We start from the raw sequence: 21189 nt of genomic DNA, 5'->3' as shown, positions 1-21189 counted from the left end.
GGAGGGTGGGGATCCAAAGTTGGAACTAAGTAAGGACCAGAGAAAGCTCCTCTCCCGATTCTCAAAGGAAGTTTACTGTTCTTCTGTTTCTGAGGACTGCTCAGGATTCCTGGCTGTTGTTCTGATGACATTAGATCCTGTGAGGAGAGATCTGGGCTTCTTCCATCCCATGTGGGCAATCCAAAAAGGAGTAGATGACCTCAGAGTTCTTGGCCTTTGAGGGCACTCCAGTTCCCCATGGTCTCCTTGGCAGTTGGGATAAAGTCCTTGGTGCCCGTACTGATAGTCCTAGGTGAGGATCCAGGAGTCTCCAGGGTTAGGATATAAGCCTCTTCCTGTCTTCTTGCTCCACTCTGGGGTACCCCCCACTCCACATATGACCTTCTGTTAAGAGGCTGTCAGGATCGCTCTTGGATCCCACTGTATATCTTTATAGTTTTTGCTAATGTCTAATGCAGATTCCAGTCTGCTGTCTGTAAGTTGCCTGCTATATTCTTGATAGGTTATACTTAACATTTTCCTCACACACTCTGAGAAGGTGGAAGATTTCTCTGCTCTCCTGACCCATTATGGAATAACATAGAGAATTAAAAGTATATTAGGTTTTACAGTTCTTTGATGTGGATCGTAAGCAGTCTGACTCCCATTGATTTTTGGTTCATTAATTACATCACAATATCTTATTGCATGTGATACAGGCTGTTTGAGGTTGAAATAATATTACAATTTACAGGTGCTATTTTTCAGATTGACATTTCATGTTAAATTAAGACAAACATGTTTTATCTAACCTTTTGGGATTGGCTCATTTCCCTTAGCATAATGATTTCAGGTTGGGCTCATTTTTTTTATAGCTGAGTAGTATTCCATGGAGTAGATTAACCATAACTTTCTTATCCAGTCTTCTGTTGATGGGCATTTTGGTTGCTTCCAAGTTTTTGCAATTACTGATTGTGCTGCAATGAACATAGGGGTGCATGTTGGTTTCTGGTGTAACAGGTGTTTTGGATATATTCCTAGAAGTGCTATTGCTGGATCATGTGGTATGCAGATTTTTCAGTCGTTTAAGTGTTCTCCATACTGATTTCCAGAGGCTGTGCCGGCCTTCAATCCCACCAGCAGTGAAGTAGAGTTCCCTTTACCCCGCATCCTTGCCAGTAAGACTTATTGGTAGTTTTTCGTATGTGAGCTATTCTTACTGGCATTAGGTGGTACCTCATTGATGTCTTAATTTGTATTTCCTTGATTGCCAGGGAGCTTGAGTGTTTTTTCATGCCTTTTTTGCCATTTGGATTGTTCCTTTGTAAATGTCTGTCCATTTCCCATGCCCATTTCTTGAGTGATTTGTCTGCTTTGTTGTTGTTGTTCTGGAAACCTTTGTATATTCTGAAGATTAGTCCCTTATTTCCTATGTAGTGTGCAAAGATCTCCCATTCTGTGGGTTGCTTTCTTTACTTGTTGATTGTTTCTTTTGCTCTACAGAAGCCTCTTAGTTTGTTGCAGTCATGGAACCTATTTAGCCTCTTATTTTATAACTATTTGGGAATATATATGATCCCAGATTTGAAAGTAGAGTGAAATTACAGCTGCCCTGACTTTCAGTTGATCTGGTTAATTCCAACAGTGAAGGCACAACTTGGAGTATCTTCTGTTGAAAATAGTCCTTAAGTCACAGTGTAGTGGCAATATGAAATTCCAAGCTCACTTTTTTATTTTTTCCTAAGTTATATTCTATAATGTCAGATAAATTGCTTATTTTTACAGATGTGTAGCATTCACTTGTTTGCATTCAGGAAGTTTAAGAGATTTGTACTTATTGCAGAGCAGATTTGGCTGTAACCCCAGTGGTACAAGTCCTTTGGGACTTGTCAGAGGTCCAATCTATGAGAAATACTCAGGCATAAAGCTCCTTGCGAAAATACATTTAGGAAAGGGAGGGGATGGCATGCAAATTGTAGAATTTTGTTATTGTTCTGTTTATTTTCGAAATGCAGACATCCATTTTTCCCTGACGCAGGAGTACCCTATCCAGAAATTTTCAATATTCATGAAATCACTTTTACTTACATGATCCTCCAAAACCATGTTGACTTTTCAGGGGTGTTTTTCCAGATAATCAACCCTGTGCTTGTTCTCTGATGATCTGGAAACTATGGACGACAGGTTTTGGTGTCCGAAGGGGCACTGCCCTTGTCTGTATGCCCTATATAATGTGTCCTATAATGAATTGTGTTCAACTGCTGGAATAGCAGTGAAGAGTGCTGGTGCAAAAGGTGGGATGATATCTAATAGAGAATTCTAGCTTCCTGAAGTTTGCTGTTGATAAAAGATTAAATACAGGGGGAAAAAATGTCATTTTAAGGGGATGCTAAATGGTAGGGGAAAAAATGAAACATACTTTAGCTTTTTTTATTCTGACCAATTTTTTTAACTTGAAAGAGTTACAGAAGACATGTCTTCCATCTGCTTGTTCACTCCCCAAATGACCAGAGCAAAGCTGGTCCAAAGCTGGAATCCAGGAGCTTCTTCTGGGTCTCCCATGTGGGTGTGGGGCCACACTCCACTGCGTTTCCAGGCCATTAATGCAGAGAACTAGTTTGGAAGTTGAGCAGCTGGGACACAAACTGACATCCATCTGGGGTGCCAGTATTATAGGCATGGGAATAGCCTGCTTTAGAATTATGCCAACCCCTACAATATAATTTAATGTATACCTTGATAAAAAATGCACGTTCGTAAGAAATTTGATTAAGTTTGTATGCTTTCCTCTCAACATCCAGAACTATTCTAACTCTAAAATATTATGGTTTGATTCTCCTGAGATAATATTTCCCAGATATGATTGTTCATTCAGTTTGTGCCCCATCATGCTTTGAACATTCTTCAGACACACACAAACCCATTCCATGTGAATAATGAATCCCCAGTTACTTACCTCTCAGAGTTATTCATTAGCATCGAGACAGGTGCTCTATGTGCCGACTCCCAGACATCGTTTCTAGTTATAACAAATTTGTAATTGAGACCAAGATGATAAAAATAGGTTAAGTAAATGATAGTAAGTTGGAAAAGTTTTACAAACAAAAATGACACAGTGACTTGATCCTCTTTCATATGAATTCTTGTAGGTGGTTCCTAAATCTGTTTATAAGAGACAATGAGAATCCCAGGACCCCATTCCAGAATTGTTTTCTATCCCAGGCACCTGCACTGGATGGCTGGAAATGCTTGAGGTTCATTTATGACCAAGATCTCTCGGAGGAATCCTTGACTCCCACGCTCGGTCCTTGCAGGTGTGAGAGGAGTTGCTCTTAGCAGCCAACTACATAATTACTGAGCTAAAGTCATGAGAATGAGACAGCTGACGTAGCATTGACTGGACAAAAAATGCCTGGAAGAGACCAACTAGCCAGCGGGTACATCATAAAACTGTCACTGGAAGGGAGAAAAAGAAATTCAGTTCATCTCCCAGTGTTTTCCAAGTGAAGATTGAAGGACTCTGTATTAACTGATTGAATGTTTTTGATTCATGATTACATCTATCAGGACATTTTGAGAATCATATTTGACTTTTAAATCTATGCAAAACAAAATTATAAGCACTAATCAAGTATCTTCTACCCTTGCCTCAATAGTGTCCAGAATCTATGATGCAATGAATTCATCATTTCCCAGAGCAGCTGGTATTGCTACTTAATTACCCTTCACATAACATCCGTTCTTTCTAGACATTCTCCTTTGATCATTCATGCATTCTAGAATGCTGACAGTTTGCCTATTACTGCTTATTGAGTGTGATTGATGCTGTATTTTTTTTTCCTGGGTGATGTAAATTGATGATTTGGGGGGTAGCATTTGATTTTTCTCTGAGGCCTAATGGACTTTCTAAGTTCTCCACTCATTATTTGACTTAAGACTGCATTTAGATCAGGTGAAGCTTTCCAGTGGGCTTTCCTGTCTCCATTACTTACCTGAAAATGTTCCTCTTTATCCTGACCAAAGGAAAAAAAAGAGAGGAGAAAGTTTTACTCACTGAAAACATTAATGGTAGCAAATGAACTAAGCCACAGAGGGTTGGTTTGTTTTTTCACTTGGCTTTTGTAAACCAACTTTGCCTTTGAAAGGATGGTGTGTGTGAAAACCTCAGAGGGGAGATCAGAATAACCAGCCTAAGTCATCAGCTGCTGTTGAACCAGAAGTTCCCTAAGTAAATAAGGATGTGAGTTTAGCCCTTGCTCAGAAACTGGCTGCAAATTTGCTAAGTGATTGATTTGATGCTAATTTGCTGCATGGACTAAGAAGTCCTCCAGGGTCTGTCCTTTGGGAAGAAAATAAATTTAGCCAAATTGAGGCCTATTTTTGGTTTGACTTTGAGCTCTGAATGTTTGGGAGCCTCTTTTTTTCCCAGAAAGACTGTATGTCTGAGGGATGCTCACTCAGGATCTTCCAGAGGGTACCAGTTCTGCAGGGATTACCCAAGTTCCAGATCTCCAACTCCCCGTGAGTTCTTTGGCTCAGCCTGCCACCTGAGCCCTTCTGTGGGTGCCCTTTGCTGGATGAAGCTCGTTCTGCGAGACTGGGTTAGGTTTCTGCTGCAACCCTGGATAGCTTGGTAGGATTTTGACTCCACAGGCACCCCGTTTTTTGTCTTCATGTATGCAAGAATGGAGAAGGAGGATGGAGAATTTTGATTTCAGTCTGCAACCCTTGGGATAACTGGAGAGCTTGAAGGGAGAACTATTAACACCTAAACATGTGTTGCCAAATGACAGGGTGACAGAAAGAGCCATCGAATGAAGGCCATAGTCCTGAACTAGCACATCCCTTTCCACGGCCTAAAGCAAGTTGTTTCCACTCTCTAGGCCACTTGGTGGGGTGTGTAGCATCAACTCTTACAATTTTGTAAGAATAGAACATAACTATTTTAGAATTTTTAAGGATTACTTATTTCATTTGAAAGAGTGACAGAGAGAAGAGGGTTAAGGTGGTGAGAGCTTCTGTCCGCTAATTCGCTCCCTAAATAGACCTAGCAGGAAGGTCTGGAACAGGCCAAATCCAGGACATAGAACTGCATCCTAGTATCTGACACAAGAGGCGGGTGCTCAGGTACTAAGGCCCTCTTGCACTGTTTTCCCAGGCACATTGGCAAGGAGATGGACTGGGAGCAGAGCAACTGGGACTCAAACTGGCCCCTTGGATATGGGATGGCAAGTCACAAGCAGCAGTTCAAACTGCATCACAGCACACACTCCCAGAAGACAAACGTGTTGATGGAGCTATGTTGGAATCTCTAGTTATTGATTAATATTTCACAACCTTTATTTTGCAGGACCCCAAATTACGTGAACTCCTGGACGTGGGCAACATCGGGCGGCTGGAGCATCGCATGATAACAGTGGTGTATGGGCCTGACCTGGTCAACATCTCCCATTTGAATCTTGTGGCTTTCCAAGAAGAAGTGGCCAAGGTATGCTGCATGCAACCTCGTTTTCTTGATCTGAATCCCTGAGATTCTATGCTGATGCCAATGAAAAACTGATTTTTTTAAATCATAGAACCATTTATCATACTTTTTTAAACAAATGCCAAAATTCCATCTAAAAATAATTTAGCTTCCAATGTAGATGCAATTTAAACATTTCCTCAAGAATGACATCTACTTTAAATTATGGAGAACTTTTTCATTTGGAACTAAGCATTAGGTATAATTCCTTTGTAAAGAAAAATACAGACAGAAACCACATTGCACTTCACCTGAAGTCAATTCATCTCAAGTCAATTTTATTTTGGGTCACATCTCTGCATCAATTGCAGCCATCTATCTTTTATAACCCTGTGCTAGAGAGAGAAATGTTCAAACCCTTTTCAACCTCCTTTTGACTGCATAACACCTAGCCAATCACCCTCCATGTAGTAACCACTTAACCTTTAAAAACTGTAACAAGAAGCTGAATTGGCTCTAACCCTTCCATGAGGAGTTGCTGATCTAAGATAGCAGTCCTTCAAATGCACACAGAAAAAAAAAAAAAAACTAGAATAGGAGTGCAATGTAGCAGACAATCATCTGAATATCTGGACCTTTTGACTCCCATTTTGAGCAGAATTTTCTTTCACTGTCTTTCTACTAGCAATGATCCATATAATTTCCTCTAAAAGTTAAGGATAGCAGGTTGGTGTTTGGCCTAGGGGCTAAGGTGCTGCAGATGCCTGATAATGCAGATTGCTGAAGGCATCAGTAAAAGCTCAAGAGGCTGGGTCGCTGTCACTCATATGAGAGACCTCCATTTAATTCCAGGCTCCCCACCATGGCCGAACCCAGGCTCAGACATTATCAACAATGGAAGAGGCGCTCTCTCTTTTCCTTTTTTTCTCTCTCTCCTCTCTTCCCTGCCTCCCTCCCTTTTTCTCCTTCTCTCCCTCTTTCCCTCCTTCCCTCCTTCTCTCCTCCTTTCTCCCTTTCCTGTCTCTGTTTTTCCATCTCTCTCTTTCTCCCTGTGAAATAAATTCATTGAGTCAAAATTAAAGATACGAATCACAGACAACTTGACATCTGAACAGCATATATGTATCCTCTTAGGATCAATATTTTATTGTGCATTGTCATGTCTGGATCTTTAAAGCCTTTAGAAACTACTGCCTCACCTGTGTGTTTGACAGACTTAATCACTTCCACATCATGACTCATGTTTCCATGTGGTTCCACAGTGTGACTTGGGCTGCGTGGATTCAATTCAGTGAGACACTATCTGTAAGAATATTAGATTGCTCTGCACAAGTTGTTATCCCAATGCCCTGTTGGTATCATGTGGTTACACACATGAGTATCACCATATGAGTGGGTGTTTGGATGAATAAACACAAATATGAAATATTTGTGAACTACTTTGAAAAATCTCTTTCCGTAGGTGAAACCGTACCTTTAAAAAAAGATGACCAATCTGTGATATTACAGATTGTCAATAAATGTCAGTGACTTTCAGGGAGGTATTTAATGAAAGGGAGCAGAAGTTTCAGAAAGGTTAAATTGCAGTAAGTCTTTATGCAGTTAAGTTTAAAATGAAAAACCAACGCCCTCCTCTCTTTGAATTAATACCCTCCAATTTTCCTGAGAGCTTTTATTTATGAGCCCGAATAATAGTCCCCATCAGGACAGCACCTGTGGGGATTTTTCCACAACTATTCGATGTCCCTGGTATATTTAATGATGCCATGCGATGTCTCTTGCCAGTCCTGGCTGTGATAGAAGCGTAGAGGGTTTTACCCCTACTGCAATTGCTCAACCAGAAAATTAAGATTTGCAAACATCCTCTTACTCTGAAAACTGACTTCCATTCCTTCTAATTGTCAACATCCCATTTTCCAGTTTCTCTCTGAGGCTGAGGTGCCTGATGCCATGAACAATGCCAAAACCAAATTCTGCAAATTGTGCAGAATGTCTAATTGACACCTGAGCTTGCCAGATGTCTCCAGAAGGAATTGTTTATAGATGGATTCTAGCTCATTCATTCACTCACTTGTTGGGCAGGTGCCTTCTCGGTGCCGGCCACATTTCCAGCATGGTGGGTACGGTGATAAGCAAAGCCTTTCCCTCTGAGAGCCAGCGTGGCAGGAAAAAACAAACAGATAAATCAGGATTAGGCAGTAGAGGTATCGTATGTCACATGGAAATTCATGTGCAAGAATAGAGCAGGTGGGGAGGGGGTAAGAGAGAGGGAATTTGACCGCTTTGTGGGCTGAGCACAGAAAACAGACACCTAAGCAAACATGCTCAATTACCACCATAACATAGATTAAAAATTTAGAATCAGACCCAGCACTTAAAGCTTTCTCAAAGATGTTATTCCAGATTTGCATAGGCTTTATTCTTGCCCAACTCTCTTAGAACTGAGTTTCTAAGTAATTCCATTAGACAGGGAACCTTCTAAGTGTTGAACATTGGAAGAAAACTCCATCTTTCATCTTTTCCGTCTGTCATTGGGCTAAAATGCCGTTATCTCTTGCTATGAAATGACAACCATAAGTTTGTTGCACAGCACGATTTCCTGATGCCTTTATACCCTTAGGATCCATCTCATCTTGCCCTCCAGCAAGGAGTGTTTCTTTTGAAAGTATTTATTAAACAGATGGTTTGTTTGCAGTTTACTCTCCGAGAGAGGAGTGAGTCTCCTCACCCCTCCTGCTTCCCTGAGGACGGATGAACACATTGCTTTTGCTACCACTGGGAATCCCACCTGCACTGGATACCCCGCCCTCTTTAGAACTGCAAAGTATAGGAGGAGAATAGGAGCATCCTTCCCACTCTCCTACCTTTACTTCCCAGTGGTTCCCTTGGCCATTGACTCAGAATAAGGATAGAAATCCCAACCAAGGAAATGAAAACACAGGAAGATGGAAAAAATAAGCAGCACAAGGGTATACTAAAAACTTTCTGGAAAAAAAAAATGGAATTAAAAATATTTGAGCTTATTTTGGTGCCAATTTTTTTTAAATTCATTTATTGTTTACTAATGCACATTTGTCACATATTACGAAAAAGCAAAAATATTGGCACCAAAACAATTTTATGCACCGAACTAAAATTATAATTTTAATTCTATTACTCCTCAAACTGTTTGAGATATTGTCCTGTGGTACAAGTGACTGCCTCCTAGGCCAAGAAAAAAAAAACAGAGGTGAAACTCAGGAACTCCTGGACGGGGGGGTCTCGTCAAGGGCACACCCCAGTTGCCTGGTTGCTTCTTGGTTTCCTCCGTGACTGAGTTGTCCCTGAATAGCCCACAACTCCAGTCTTCAACCTCGTGCAGGAGAGGAGTTCTCTTTACTCAATTCCAACTCCTCATCTCCCAGTGCAGACCCTGGAGCAGAACACACACCCAGGCACAGCTGCCACATCTCACTTGTTGAGTCTTCAGCTCCAAGGGTGTTGGGAGCACAGCACAGTCTCTGCACTCTCCCAGCAGACAGTATAGAAGAGCCTTAGCTCTCCAGGTCTGGCCCCGTCTGATAGCTCCACTAACAAAGAGTGCCATTGTACTCCATCATTGCCCCTGCTCAGCCAGCCGTTGGCTCTTGGAGCAGACACAGGGGGAAGGGCAGTCCATAAGTGTCGGAGATGGCAGAGGCTGGCTGATGGCTGTAGGAGTGGGATTCTGTAAGGCAGGAACGGGTATATTCATAAGCGAATCGCTCAGTGGTGAGGCAGGAAGGACTGGGAGTGGGGTAGAGGTGGGAGCATCGTAGCAGCCTCCCAATCCATGTTGGGAGTTCTACAGAGTGTAGCCTACTGATGAGTTCCTGCCAGTCACTATCTGGGAGTAGCGGTTCTAAAACTTAGGTACCTTTCAGCATCACCTGTGAGGCTTGCTGCATCACAGTGTATAGAGTGAGTTTTTGGAACAGTGTTTAAAGTGGCAGGTACTTGGGATATCCCAGGATGGAGAGGCAGTTGTCAGTTCCAGCTGCCTGTTTCTTATCCAGCCTCCTGATAGCACACATCCTGCAAGGCAGCGGCTGCAAGCTCAGTGACTTGAAGCCCTGCCACTTACATGGAAAGCCAGGCTTAATGTCTGAGCTCCTGATCTAGGCCTGGCCCAGCTCTGTATGTTGTAGGAATTTTTGAAATGAATCAGCAGATGGAAGATTTCTTTGTATGTCCCTCTTTCTTCTCTGCCTTTCAAATAATTAAATTTTAAAAAAAATGAAAATCATTAAGTAATTAATTGAATATTTAGACAGAGTGCCTGACTGCAGCCCCAGCATCAGGCCCAACTACCCTAGAGACCCCAAACCTTTGTATTTCTGAGTTCCTGGGTCGTGCTGATGCTGTAGGCCCTGGCACTGCACAGTGAGGTTCTCTTCCTTAGACATGAGTGGGCTTAGGGCTGCCAGAACCTTAGATTTTCTTCCAAAAGGAGCCAGAAAATCAATATGAGATGTCAAAAACTTGGAACCTTTTAAGTTAAAAAAGCTCGTGAAACAAACACAACACAGCTCTGGACTGCTTAAGACTTGATGACTTCGAGTTGGCAGCTTGTATTGAGGAAGACAAGCCTTGTCCAAACAAAGACCTCAGGACCTGGCCACCGATAGTGGAGGGGGCATGAGATTTCATTTTTCAGAACAGAATCTGTACTTGATGCTGTATATCTTTTTTCACTCTACAACTTCCAAATCATTCCAAAGTCCTCTGCGTACCTGAGACATGTGACATCTCTGTACAGCATTTTTCAAAAGTTTTTCAAAAACCAGTCATTTGTTGAGTATCCATGCTGGGCATTTCCTGAAAGTTCTATAGAAGCCATTTTCCTGCACCTTAGATTGTATCGTAGACTTGACTATAAAGTATCTCCATGCTCAATAAGGAAAAGGAAGATAGAGTAAGATAAATGAAAATTTTCTGGATACTTCTAGTCTCCGTGTTTAAACACGCAACTTGAAAATTAAAGAAGAAAAGGATAAATCATGGCTTCAGTAGGGCAAAATTAAGAAGAGTACAAAAAGAAAGAATACAAACATTATGCAGTGTCCCGCAAGCTTACCTTACAATAGCCAAGCCATTGATTAAACAAATATAAGCCAAGCCACTGAGACATGGCTGCTGAGAGAGACAAATGTGGACCATTTGCTTTCTGTAGAATGTTATATACCTTCCCTTGCAAATGCAGTGTTTGTTCCTGCTGAGCCACTGTTTTGACTTTGTGAGAAAGGGAACCAACTAGAGGAAGGACACATGCTGGTAATAGGAGTCCTGGAGCACAAGCAGAGGGCAAGAACCTTGAAGAAGAGGACTTTACATCAGAAATCACAGCTACACTCTCCTGCCACAAACACAGTAGCCTTCAGCGCCCCAGACACGGGGGCTGCCTTCATCATCCACAGAAGGAAAAGTTTGGTGTCATTCGCTCATTTATGCAACCAAACTGTATTGAGCTCCCCATAGCGTGCCGAATGCTGCTCTAAATGAGGGGGATAAAACAGAGACCCTTGTCTGTGTGCAGCATACCATCTAGTGAGGGAGTGCGATAAAGAAAAGAAATAAACCATAGATACTAAGTGACATCAACAAAACTGTTAAAGGGATGGGAAATGCTGAGGAAGTGGACGTTAAGTGGGATGGTCAGTCCGGTCGCCTCTGAGATGATGACGTTTGAGCAAGACTTGAAGAAGGTGAAAGGACAGGCCATCTGGAGGCAATGAGGAGGGTAATCCAGAGGGGGGAACCAGCAAGTGCCAGAGAGCATCTGGTGTGCTTGAGCAATAGGAACGGTCCAGTGTGGCTGGAGCAAAATTAGGCTGAGGAGTAGAAGATAATAACAGAGGGTGAAGGCAACAACAGAAGTTGATGTCTAGCGGAATGGCTTAGGCTTGGGAAGCACTTTGGCTTTTGCTGTGAGATGGAAACCGCTAGTAGGATTTGAGCTGAGGACAGAAATGTTCTGACTTAACCTGTAGGCAATCATGCACTGTCAGGGAAGAACAATGATGAAAGGGAACTATGAAAATGCTGGAGGTGAAGTTGCTACTGACTTAGACAAAGGGAGAGATGGGGAGGAGATGCAAAGAGAGGACCAACAGCATGAATTACAGGTTGCAAATATGAATAGCTTGATTCAAGCATGATGTTAGAGTTTTGGCCTAAGGCACAGAAAGGATGGAAATATCACTTTTTGAAACAGAGGAAATCTGACTTGAGTTTTTCTTTGGGGGAATGTCACAGGGATTCAGACCTGGACTTATTCTGTTTGAGATTATTATATCCCCATGTGGAAAGAATGCACAGGCAGTTGGATGTTCAGGGCCTATAGATGAATGCCAAATGTATCAATTTGGGAGTTGTCAGGTATTTAATGGTATTAGAATTCATCATAGTATTTAATGAAACCAGATGAGACCAGCCAGGAAGTGAGTGCAGAGAGGGAAGAAGTCCAAAGACTGAGTCATCTCCCAACACGGGGAGATAAGAATCATCAGGAAAAAGGCTGGGAGGGAGCAGCCAATGAAGTAACACACTAGCGAGTGTGCAACATTGGGAGTCAGGTGAACAGTGAGTGACAATGACCCACCGGGTGCAAGGCTACTCAGGTAAACAAGGGAAAAAGTGCAACTGCATTTGATAACAGAGGCCATTGGTAGCCATTTTATGAGCAAATATTAGTAGAGTGAGTAGAGTGGCAGCATAAAATCCCTAATTGGAACAAGTTTCAGGGAATATCAGAAAAGGCAGATTAATAAGTCATTGTGGGACTGGTGTTGTGGAATAGGTGGTAAAGCCACCACCTGGATGCTGGCATTCCATGCAGGTGCTGGTTCTTGTCCTGTGGCTCCATTTCAGATCCAGCTTCCTGCTAATGGCCTGGAGAAAAGCAATAGAGGATGGCCCAAGTGTTAGGGTACCTGTGCAACATGGGAGGTGTGAATGAAGCTCCGGCTTCAGCCTGACCCAGTGCTGGCTGTTACAGCCATCTGGGGAATAGACCAGCAGATGGAACATTCTCTCTTTGTCTCTCTCCCCTTTCTGTAACTCCTTTATATAAATAAATCTTTATTTAGAAATAAATCAACATGGATTTCTTTTGAGAAGTTTTGATAGAAAGGGCAGCAAAGAAATAAAAAAGCTGCTAGAAAGCAAAGTGAGGCCAAGAAACAGTTTTAAAAATGGAGAAATAACAATATGCTTGTGTACTAATAGGCATGGTCTTGTAGAGGGAAGCCAAGTGCTGATATTGGAGAGTAGAGCGGTTGGAACAGTCATTGGATAGGTGAAAGCAGTAGGATTTACTTCAGAGCTTGATCCATGGGCCAACTTTTAACACCTCACCTGTTTTTATAAAGAATTTTATTGGGATACAGCAACATCAATTTGTTTACACATTTTTATATTGTACATAATGGGATTGAATAGTTATTATATAGACCATATGATCAGTAAAGTGTATTTACTATCTTATTCTTAATTTTTAAAAATTGACACTGGCCTACTATGCAAGCATCATGTAGGAGGCAGAGGGCTTCTCTTAACATGTTTCAAGCAGCAGAAGAGGAATAGTTTAGCGTATGATTGATGAAGATGCTTGTTAAAGTTCATGGGGTGGGGGAATTGTAGAATCCTCCTTCTTATCATTTTCCCTGTGACAAAAACAATACAGGTCATTCTCTGTGAGTAAGGATTATTTGATTTCTCAGTTCTTTTCAGCATTGATTGTTGAGTTTCTTTTCAGATATGACTGAACCAGAAAAGGCAGATCATTTAGATCTGGCACAAAGCAATTTTCTGCAGGTTTACCAACCACTATCAAATTTTCAATTGATTGATGAGTCTACCTGCCAAATTTTAGTCTCTACTTCAATATTGCATGAAAAAATGTCTTTTAAAAACAAAACCTTCAGACCTTAATATTCTTAAATTCTTCTCATGCTCTATTACCTACAAAATGAATCCTCTGTAGCCTTCATTCATTCTTTCTTTGAGCAAATGTTGATTGAGTTTCTAGTACATGCCATGTGCCTGTCTGTGCATTAGGAATTCAATGATGACTGTATTTGGACACTGATGGTTACCCACTCTGTCTCTTGCCCCTTTCTGCTGGGCAGTTCTAACTACCTGGAATTTTGCTGCCTTTATCAGTTCAAATGCCTTTATAACTTTGAACTCTTCAAGACTGCCCGTCTCCTTGTGGTCCAGCTGAAGAAATCTAACCACAAGTTCCTTATGGACCTGGCATCCATACAGGTCCTTGTCCTGATCCATCCCATGACTTCCAGGAGTAGCTCTCTGTTCTCTCCTGTGTTCTTCCATGGCACACTCCTCATTACCTATCAGTGTGTCTGGAGCTCTTCTCTGCTGAAAGTAAAAACAAAACTAATTCTACTGCTTGGTCACTTTTGTGGTCCCAGAGTATATCTTAGTGTTTGGCTTACAAGAGGTGCTCGGTAAATGTGGGGCAGGGAGGGGGGAAATGAGAGCTAGCATGGACTTTTGAGACATTGAAAAAGCTTAGAGGTGACATACAATTTTACATCCAAAATGGCTTTGACGATCATGTACCTGGATGCCCTCATTTTGCAGAATACAAGAAGTTGAGGGTCCTGGCTGGTTGTTTGTATGTGTCAGGCTCCTTCCCTAACAGCCAACACTCACAGTAGACAAAGGGCAGCTCCAGTCACTGTGGCTTCTGTCCCCCTTCTCTTCTCTTCCTAATCCAGCCTCATCATGGCTCAGAGAGTTCCTGTAACTGCCACCCTCCCTCCCTCCCCATCAGTCACCATACGATTTCACAGTTACATGAAAAATCGCTTCTGTTTACCGAATCATTGCTGCTTTATAGGCAAAGGCAATAATAAAAGTCACAGAGAAGAGACTTCAAGGAAACAAAAGTCTATAAGGTGAGATTAGATAATAAGAAGGAAAAAGGACAAATGAAGGAGGCAGCCCAAGCTACTGCTGGGAAATTCCTATTATGGGAATTGATTCATCAAGGATTTGGAAAATCTTCTTAGAGATCCCTCCAAGGTAATACTGCTAGCTATTATTATAATCTGACTTCAGGAGCCACAAGGTTTTTGTATTTCATCTTACTCTGAGAACATACGCATTAAGGTAATCATTTTGAGTCACTGATCAATATTCTAAATGAAACATGAGCTCTATCATTTTTTTGAACCTAGTACTAATTTATAGTAATTATACCATAGCAATATGATAGACTTTTCTTTAAGCAGAATATGATTGAGAAGAAGGAGAAAAACCCAAGAGATATTGGGAAATAATGGAAAGTTGTATCTTTCCATTGGGTAGAATATAAAAAACTAAAATGGTTGCTTTTTACAACATGAAATGATAGACCTCTTAGTTGGATTTGGTGGTATCTTCTGTTTCAGAAAGTCCTGATCCCTTCATATTAGCATGTATATCACCCAGGACTACTCCACTACTTACCCATAAGGACCTAATTCTTACTGTTCCAATGCAGGGCACTCTTAGTCCCCAGTGCTGTTGTCGTGTTGCGATTCACCCTGTGTCCTACACTTGAGCGGCAGATACAGGGTGCCAGACAGCCAAAGGACACAGGTCAGAAGCATTTACATTGTGAAATGTCACTCCTCCAGAATACTCATATGAAGGTCTGAAGGATCAGAAATCCAAAAAGAGCTACACATAATAAAACGAGAAATTGAAAGGGGCCAGCTTGGACTTCAGTGTCCTCCTGACCCCAGAAGGAACAGCAGCTGCTCTTCTGATGGCTGTGGGTGAAGAGGACCTGTCTGGGTAAAGAGGGACCCCTGTCTGTCTCCTGGGGTCTCTTCTCTGCATTTGTAAAGTAACAGATCCTTTGCAGCAGGGAAGTGTTCAAGGGGTCTCTGAAATGAGCTAGCATCCGTTGGAAGGGCAACTCCAGACTTCCAGTCACAGGAATGATTGGCGTTTTCAGACTGAGTGCTCCCCTGAAGGGAAGCAGGAAAGGGCTCCAGCAGTACTATCCAGCCAGGAATAAGGATCTTCTCCCTTCCTCTTCTGCCTTCTGATGCCTTGCAGCTGACTTAACCTCAAATTGTATCAGCTCTGTGCCCAGCTTTGAAGAAAAAGTACAGGCACCAGAACCAAAAGGCGTGATTTTTTTATTATTATTAAAAAAGAAGAGCTCTAAGAAAAGTTAGCCTTTTACTTTTTTTTTTCTCTCCACAGATGAAGTATTAGCCAAAAATATCAGACATCCTGTGAGAGAAGCAGGTTGGCATTTTGCCTTCCACCTCGGTATCAGTTGCCATGTTTAGTAGCTGAGCCAAATGCTTCCAGCATTTAATCTGTCACACAGGACAAAAAACTCTTTCTAAAATTGCTTTGCTAGTAATTTTCCTAATCATGGTATGATCATTTTCATTTATTCAATAAATGTTTAATTGCCGATGGTGCACCAGATACTTTTGAGTCCTGAGGTACAGAAATAACCACATAGATTAAAATGCTTGTCCTCAAGCTAGTGGGGTCAGATGGGCAATAAAATCCACACGAGAGAGTTGGCTAGAAATAGAGAAAGTGAGACAAGTGCGAGAGAGGGATAATGCGTATCCATTACCGAGACAAGGACACAAGAGATTATGACATTTGAAGAGGACCTTGAGGAAGCTGATGGTGGGAGCCAAGTGGATGTCTGGGTACAAAGTTGCCGCAGAAGGAGGTGTATGCCCAGCATGTTGGCCAACTGCTAAGATACCAGAAAGGAACATGCTCAAGAAAAGAACGTTAGAAGCGAGTAAGAATATGCATGACGAGTGACTCAAAATGTGGTGCATGTTAGGTTTTAAACCCGCTTTAAGTTCTTATGCACAGCTGATTTCCCACAGCGCAAAGCCCCCCTTTCTTGGTAAGTTTACCGCCAGATGAAATGTCAGATGCAATGAGGTGCTTAGGAGGTCCTTTACTCCTGCAGGAAAAGAACGGGAGCAGGGTGGGGAGGGGGAGAGAACAAGAAGGAACAGGTCTCCTGGCACGTAACAGGATGCGGGGCTGCCAGGGCAGGAGAAGGGGGCAAAACGGAGGAGGACAGGGGAGAGCCAGGAAAAGGGAGAAAAAGGGGAGGAGACACAGGTGGAGGCTCACCTGATAGAACCCAGCTGAGCCTGCAAGGTGTGGGGGCGTAGGGAATTGGTTGGGAGGGGCTGCGGGCGGACCCCAGGGACTGGTGACTGAGACCATCACAGGTGATTGGTAGGTGGGTGGAGATTAGGGGCGGGGACTGCAGGAGGACAGTGGGTGAGATGCTCAGGTAAAACGCCATGAGGTTATATTTCATTGGTGGCCAACCCGAACTGCATGCAAGTGATAGTAGAGGGTCGGAATGGCTGGAGCCTGCAGGGCCCATGTTTGAGCCACCCCTCACAGTGCATGGACACTGTAAACCGTGCTTTGCTCCAAGCAGTACAGCATTTTGAGGATAGGATTGATTTGGTGTGACACATTTTAGCATGATCTCTCTGGCTGCTCTGTTGAGAAGTCATTGTAGGAATACAGAGATAGAGATCAGAACTTCTAGGCTTGAAGTGGTGAAATGCAGTTGGATTCTGGATCTACTCTTGGATTTTAAAGTTGATTAAAAAAAAATAGAACAAAGGATGATTATGTGCATGAGAAAGTCACAGTCCATGGAGCAGAGGGGGTCTACAAAACATTTATGAGAAATACATATTCAGAAAAAAAAGTGCATGGATTTTAATTTTTTTACACTACATTTACCTTTTAGCTCCATTTTATATAAATATTTTGAAGTGCTGTCATAATTTGCATGTAAAGCCAAAGGACTTGATGATGGATCAGGTACACGACCTGAAAGCACAGGGCTGAAACTCATCGCAGGAATTTTTAGAACTGCGTTGATTTAGATGGAGAGCCAGTTGAGGATGCAAAATCAGACCCTGGGAATTCTTAACATATCATTACTCTTAGCCCAAAGCAGCAGCAGCATACACACAGGTGTGACCTCTCATCTCTTAAGATGTTGTGAAAATGACAAGAAACGTAAACACCCAATGATGAAGTGAATCAGATGGGCCAGTGGATGACATGTTTTAATGAATTGGCAGAAGAAAAATATGGAGAGAGAAGACTATGTGATGAAACACGGTAGAGAAAGCCATGGTGGAAGTGACACAGAGAACTGCATTTAAGGAGGTGACTGCCATGCCCAGAGCGATTTAGAGGATTCGGCGATCCCAGCCTTGGTGACTGCTGATCCTTGGAACACAGAGCAGGAGTTGGAGGGGAAAACAGAGAAAAAGAATTGAAGAAACGTGGATCATACCTTCAGCCTCTGCTTGCCCCCCTGCTGCTCCCCCCTGCAGAATCATTCATATTCAGTGACTTCCCATGATACAATGTTGAGGGATTTTTGTTTAATGGCATCAGACTATTTGAAAAGAATTGTTCTATGTTAAAGCCCTTTTAGTTTTAGCATCTGCCAAATGATACTGTATTGGCGATATCCATCGACATACCCACTCTAAGTAGAAGTAAGCAGCCCCATAGATCTCACTCAAATACTCAGAGTTCCCAGTTACGCAAACGCTGCTGTGATTTGAAAAATACAAGTCACCAACAAAATATTCGGAGGTTTTTGAAAAATCCTTCAGTACTGAATGATAAAGGAGACAGTGATGAACATCAGGAGAAAGGACATGGAAGACACAGGGTAAATTAGGAAACCAATGACTTGTTTTCAAGAGATGTGGGAACGTAATTGTATGAGTTAGTTTTGGGGCAGGTGAATGCTGTCATGGAGTGAAACCACCACTCCTTGATGGAGCGGAGGCATTTAAGTGTCTTGCGTGAGAATGTTGAGGTGAATGGGGTAACAACACTGACCGCGAGACTCAGGAGAAGTGTGGATGGGAGTTGAAGATGCAACTTCCTCAATCAGAGCTGCCTGTCAGTCATCACATTCTGACCAGCCAGTCAAGAAGGAGCCTGTGGAAATGCCGACATACTCTCCAGAAATTTAAGAACAGGAACACCAAATGTAGTGGTCAAGAAGCCAAGTTAGCAGAAGCAATCCTCAACAATCATGAGCTTTCATGACAGCCATCCAGGGTGATCCTTTTTCAAGTCATTTATTTATTTGAAAGGCAGATTTGCAGAAGGAAAGACAAAGATCTTCCCACCTGCTCGTTTACTCCCCAAATGGACAGAGCCTGATTCAGTCCAAAACCCGGAGCCAGGAGCCTCCTGCAGGTGTCTGATGTGAGTGCAGATGCCTAAGGCTTTGTGCCATTCTCTGCTGCTTTCCTAGGTCACAAGCAGGGAGCTGGACTGAAAGTGGAGCAGCCGGGAGCAAACTAGAATCCACATGGGATCCTGACACCACAGGTGGAAAATTAGCTTACTAGCCACAACACTGGGCTCCCTGAACAACTTCGTAACTATAGTTCTGTTGTTTTGATTGATAATAATAACTCTTCAGTTTACTACCATTTCATAAGTTTGTCATACCTCTCTCTGATATAAAAGTTTAGCATAAAGTATATCACTTCTCCTACCAGCTCCAATACTGTCTTTATAAGAAAAATGCATAGGGCCCGGCACCGAGGCCTAGTAGCTAAAGTCCTCGCCTTGAACACACCAGCATCCCATGTGGGCACCGGTTCTAATCCCAGCAGCCCTGCTTACCATCCAGCTCCCTGCTTGTAGCCTAGGAAAGCAGTTGAGGATGGCCCAAAGCCTTGGGACCCTGCACCCCTGTGGAGTACCCAGAGGAGGATCTGGGCTCCTGGGTTCAGATCGGCACAGCACTGGCTGTTGCACTCACTTGGGAAGTGAGTCATCGGATGGAAGATATTTCTCTCTGTCTCTCCTCTTCTCTGTATATATCTAAGTTTGCAATAAAAATAAATAAGTCTTCTTTTTAAAAAAATGCATAGTAGGTTAGAAATAGTTTCTGGAGGTGGCATGATTGCTTGTGTCCTACAGTAGAACAAAGCCAGTGAAGCTAGCTAAGGAAAATTGATTTTTCCTTTATATTTTGTTCCGTTTTTACTTTTCTTACTGTTTTTGCTGCTGTTTTTTTTTTCTCTCACATAGCAGGGAGTCTGAAGATAGGTGTGACCCAATAGCCTAGCAATACCAGGGCTCAGGCCCCTGGGACCCTCATAGCTGTTTCACCATAGATCAAGCTGGCTTCTGCAGCTCCAGCCATTCCATGTGTGTTCCCACTGGCAGAGGGGAAGGAGCCCCTATGTCAGGAAACTACGCTGTCCCGACACCCAGACCAGACTCCTGCTCACATGTGACTGGCCAGGGGCTACAGGGCCATGCTGGCTGTTGAGGAGGTCGGAAAAAAATAGATTTTCAGTGAACTCGTTGTTGGCCTGAAAAATGTTGGGTTTCTGTTGTGCAAGGAAGCGAACAGTGACATGAAATGGTACTAAGCAGAAGGACGCATGCTGGAAAGTGGCAGTGTACGATTTTGAAATCCAATGGAATGTATTTCTAAATAAGCTAGAAAATGTAACAACAGTATGGGAATTAGACTTTTGTTTTCTTAGTGATTTACTTATTTATTTGAAAGGCACATTTACAGAGAGAGTGAGAGAGATCGGCATTGTCTGCTTCACTCCCCAGATGGCTGCCATCACCAGAGCTGGGCGAGTGTGAGGCCAGGAGACAAGAGCTTTATCCCCACTTCTCAAAAGGGAGTGGAGGCCTAAAGACCAGAGCCTCCCTCTGCTGCCCTCCAGGGCACTCCCTGCTCTTATTTTTCTTAATTAATTAGCTAATTCATTTGAAAGAGAAAAATCTCCAGTCGTTTCGTTTACTGCTGAGATGGCCACAACAGCTAGGGCTGGGCCAGGCCCAAGCCAGGAGCCAGAAACCAGGGACTCAGTCCAGGTGTCCCACGTGGATGGCAGAAACCCAAGTGCTTGAGCCATCATGTGCTGTCTACTTGGGGATGCATTAGCTGGAAACTGGAACGGACAGGACTTGAATTCGGTCACTGTGGTATGAGATGACCTATCACAGGCTTGACCACTGTACCCATCCTTAATGTTCACATTTGAATTCCAAACTGAAAGACAAGAAAAAAATTTTATAGAATGATTGATTGATTGATTTGAAAATCAGAGTTACACAGACAGGAAGAGAATGTCCATCTGCTGGTTCACTCTGCAGAGGTGTCAGTGGCCACCACTGGACCAGGTCAAAGCCAGAGACCAGGGACTTCCTTCACACCTCCCACACAGGTGCAGGGACTCAAAACACTTGGGTAGTCATTTACTGCTTTTCCCAGACCATTAGCTAGGAGCTGGATTAGAAGTGGAGCAGCCAGGGTTTGAAGCAGTGCCCATGATGGATGCTTGAGTCCACAAACTAGCTTCCCCTGCCACATCATAATGCTGGCCCCAGGCAAAAGATTTTTTAAGAGTCTTTCATGACTTGTAAAGTCATGAAGACCAAGGCAAAGAATAGCTCCACATAGATAAGACCAAGAGTTACTAAGCAGAAGAAGCTTGCTTACCCAAAGGCTTAAAATGGGAAGATATAATTAAAGTTGTTTTAAACCAGTTCATTTCCAAGTTAGAGAATTATATTTTAGCAGATTTCTCCCATTAAGTTGTAAGTTATTGAACCATCTACCTGTATGTGGCTCACTAATTTTCAGAGAATGAAGTTTTAATTTTGCCAGATAGATTCCGCTTGACAAT

At 42.7% G+C, this 21189-nt stretch overlaps 1 protein-coding gene across 2 annotated transcripts in view; it reads left to right on the top strand.

The window, feature by feature from the left end:
* Positions 1–21189, top strand: part of PLCB1 (phospholipase C beta 1) — a 621942-nt gene that overhangs the window by 410134 nt on the left and 190619 nt on the right. For both annotated transcript variants that reach the window (XM_040980971.1, XM_040980972.1), the window contains exon 4: positions 5330–5467. In XM_040980971.1, coding sequence (XP_040836905.1) covers positions 5330–5467 — 138 coding nt within the window. The remainder of the gene's footprint in view (positions 1–5329; positions 5468–21189) is intronic.

This window comes from Ochotona curzoniae, unplaced genomic scaffold (assembly GCF_017591425.1).
Source record: "Ochotona curzoniae isolate NIBS_2020 unplaced genomic scaffold, NIBS_Ocur_1.0 contig_3520, whole genome shotgun sequence".
Classification (NCBI taxonomy): Eukaryota; Metazoa; Chordata; class Mammalia; order Lagomorpha; family Ochotonidae; genus Ochotona; species Ochotona curzoniae.
This window is presented reverse-complemented; position numbering and strand designations above follow the sequence as displayed.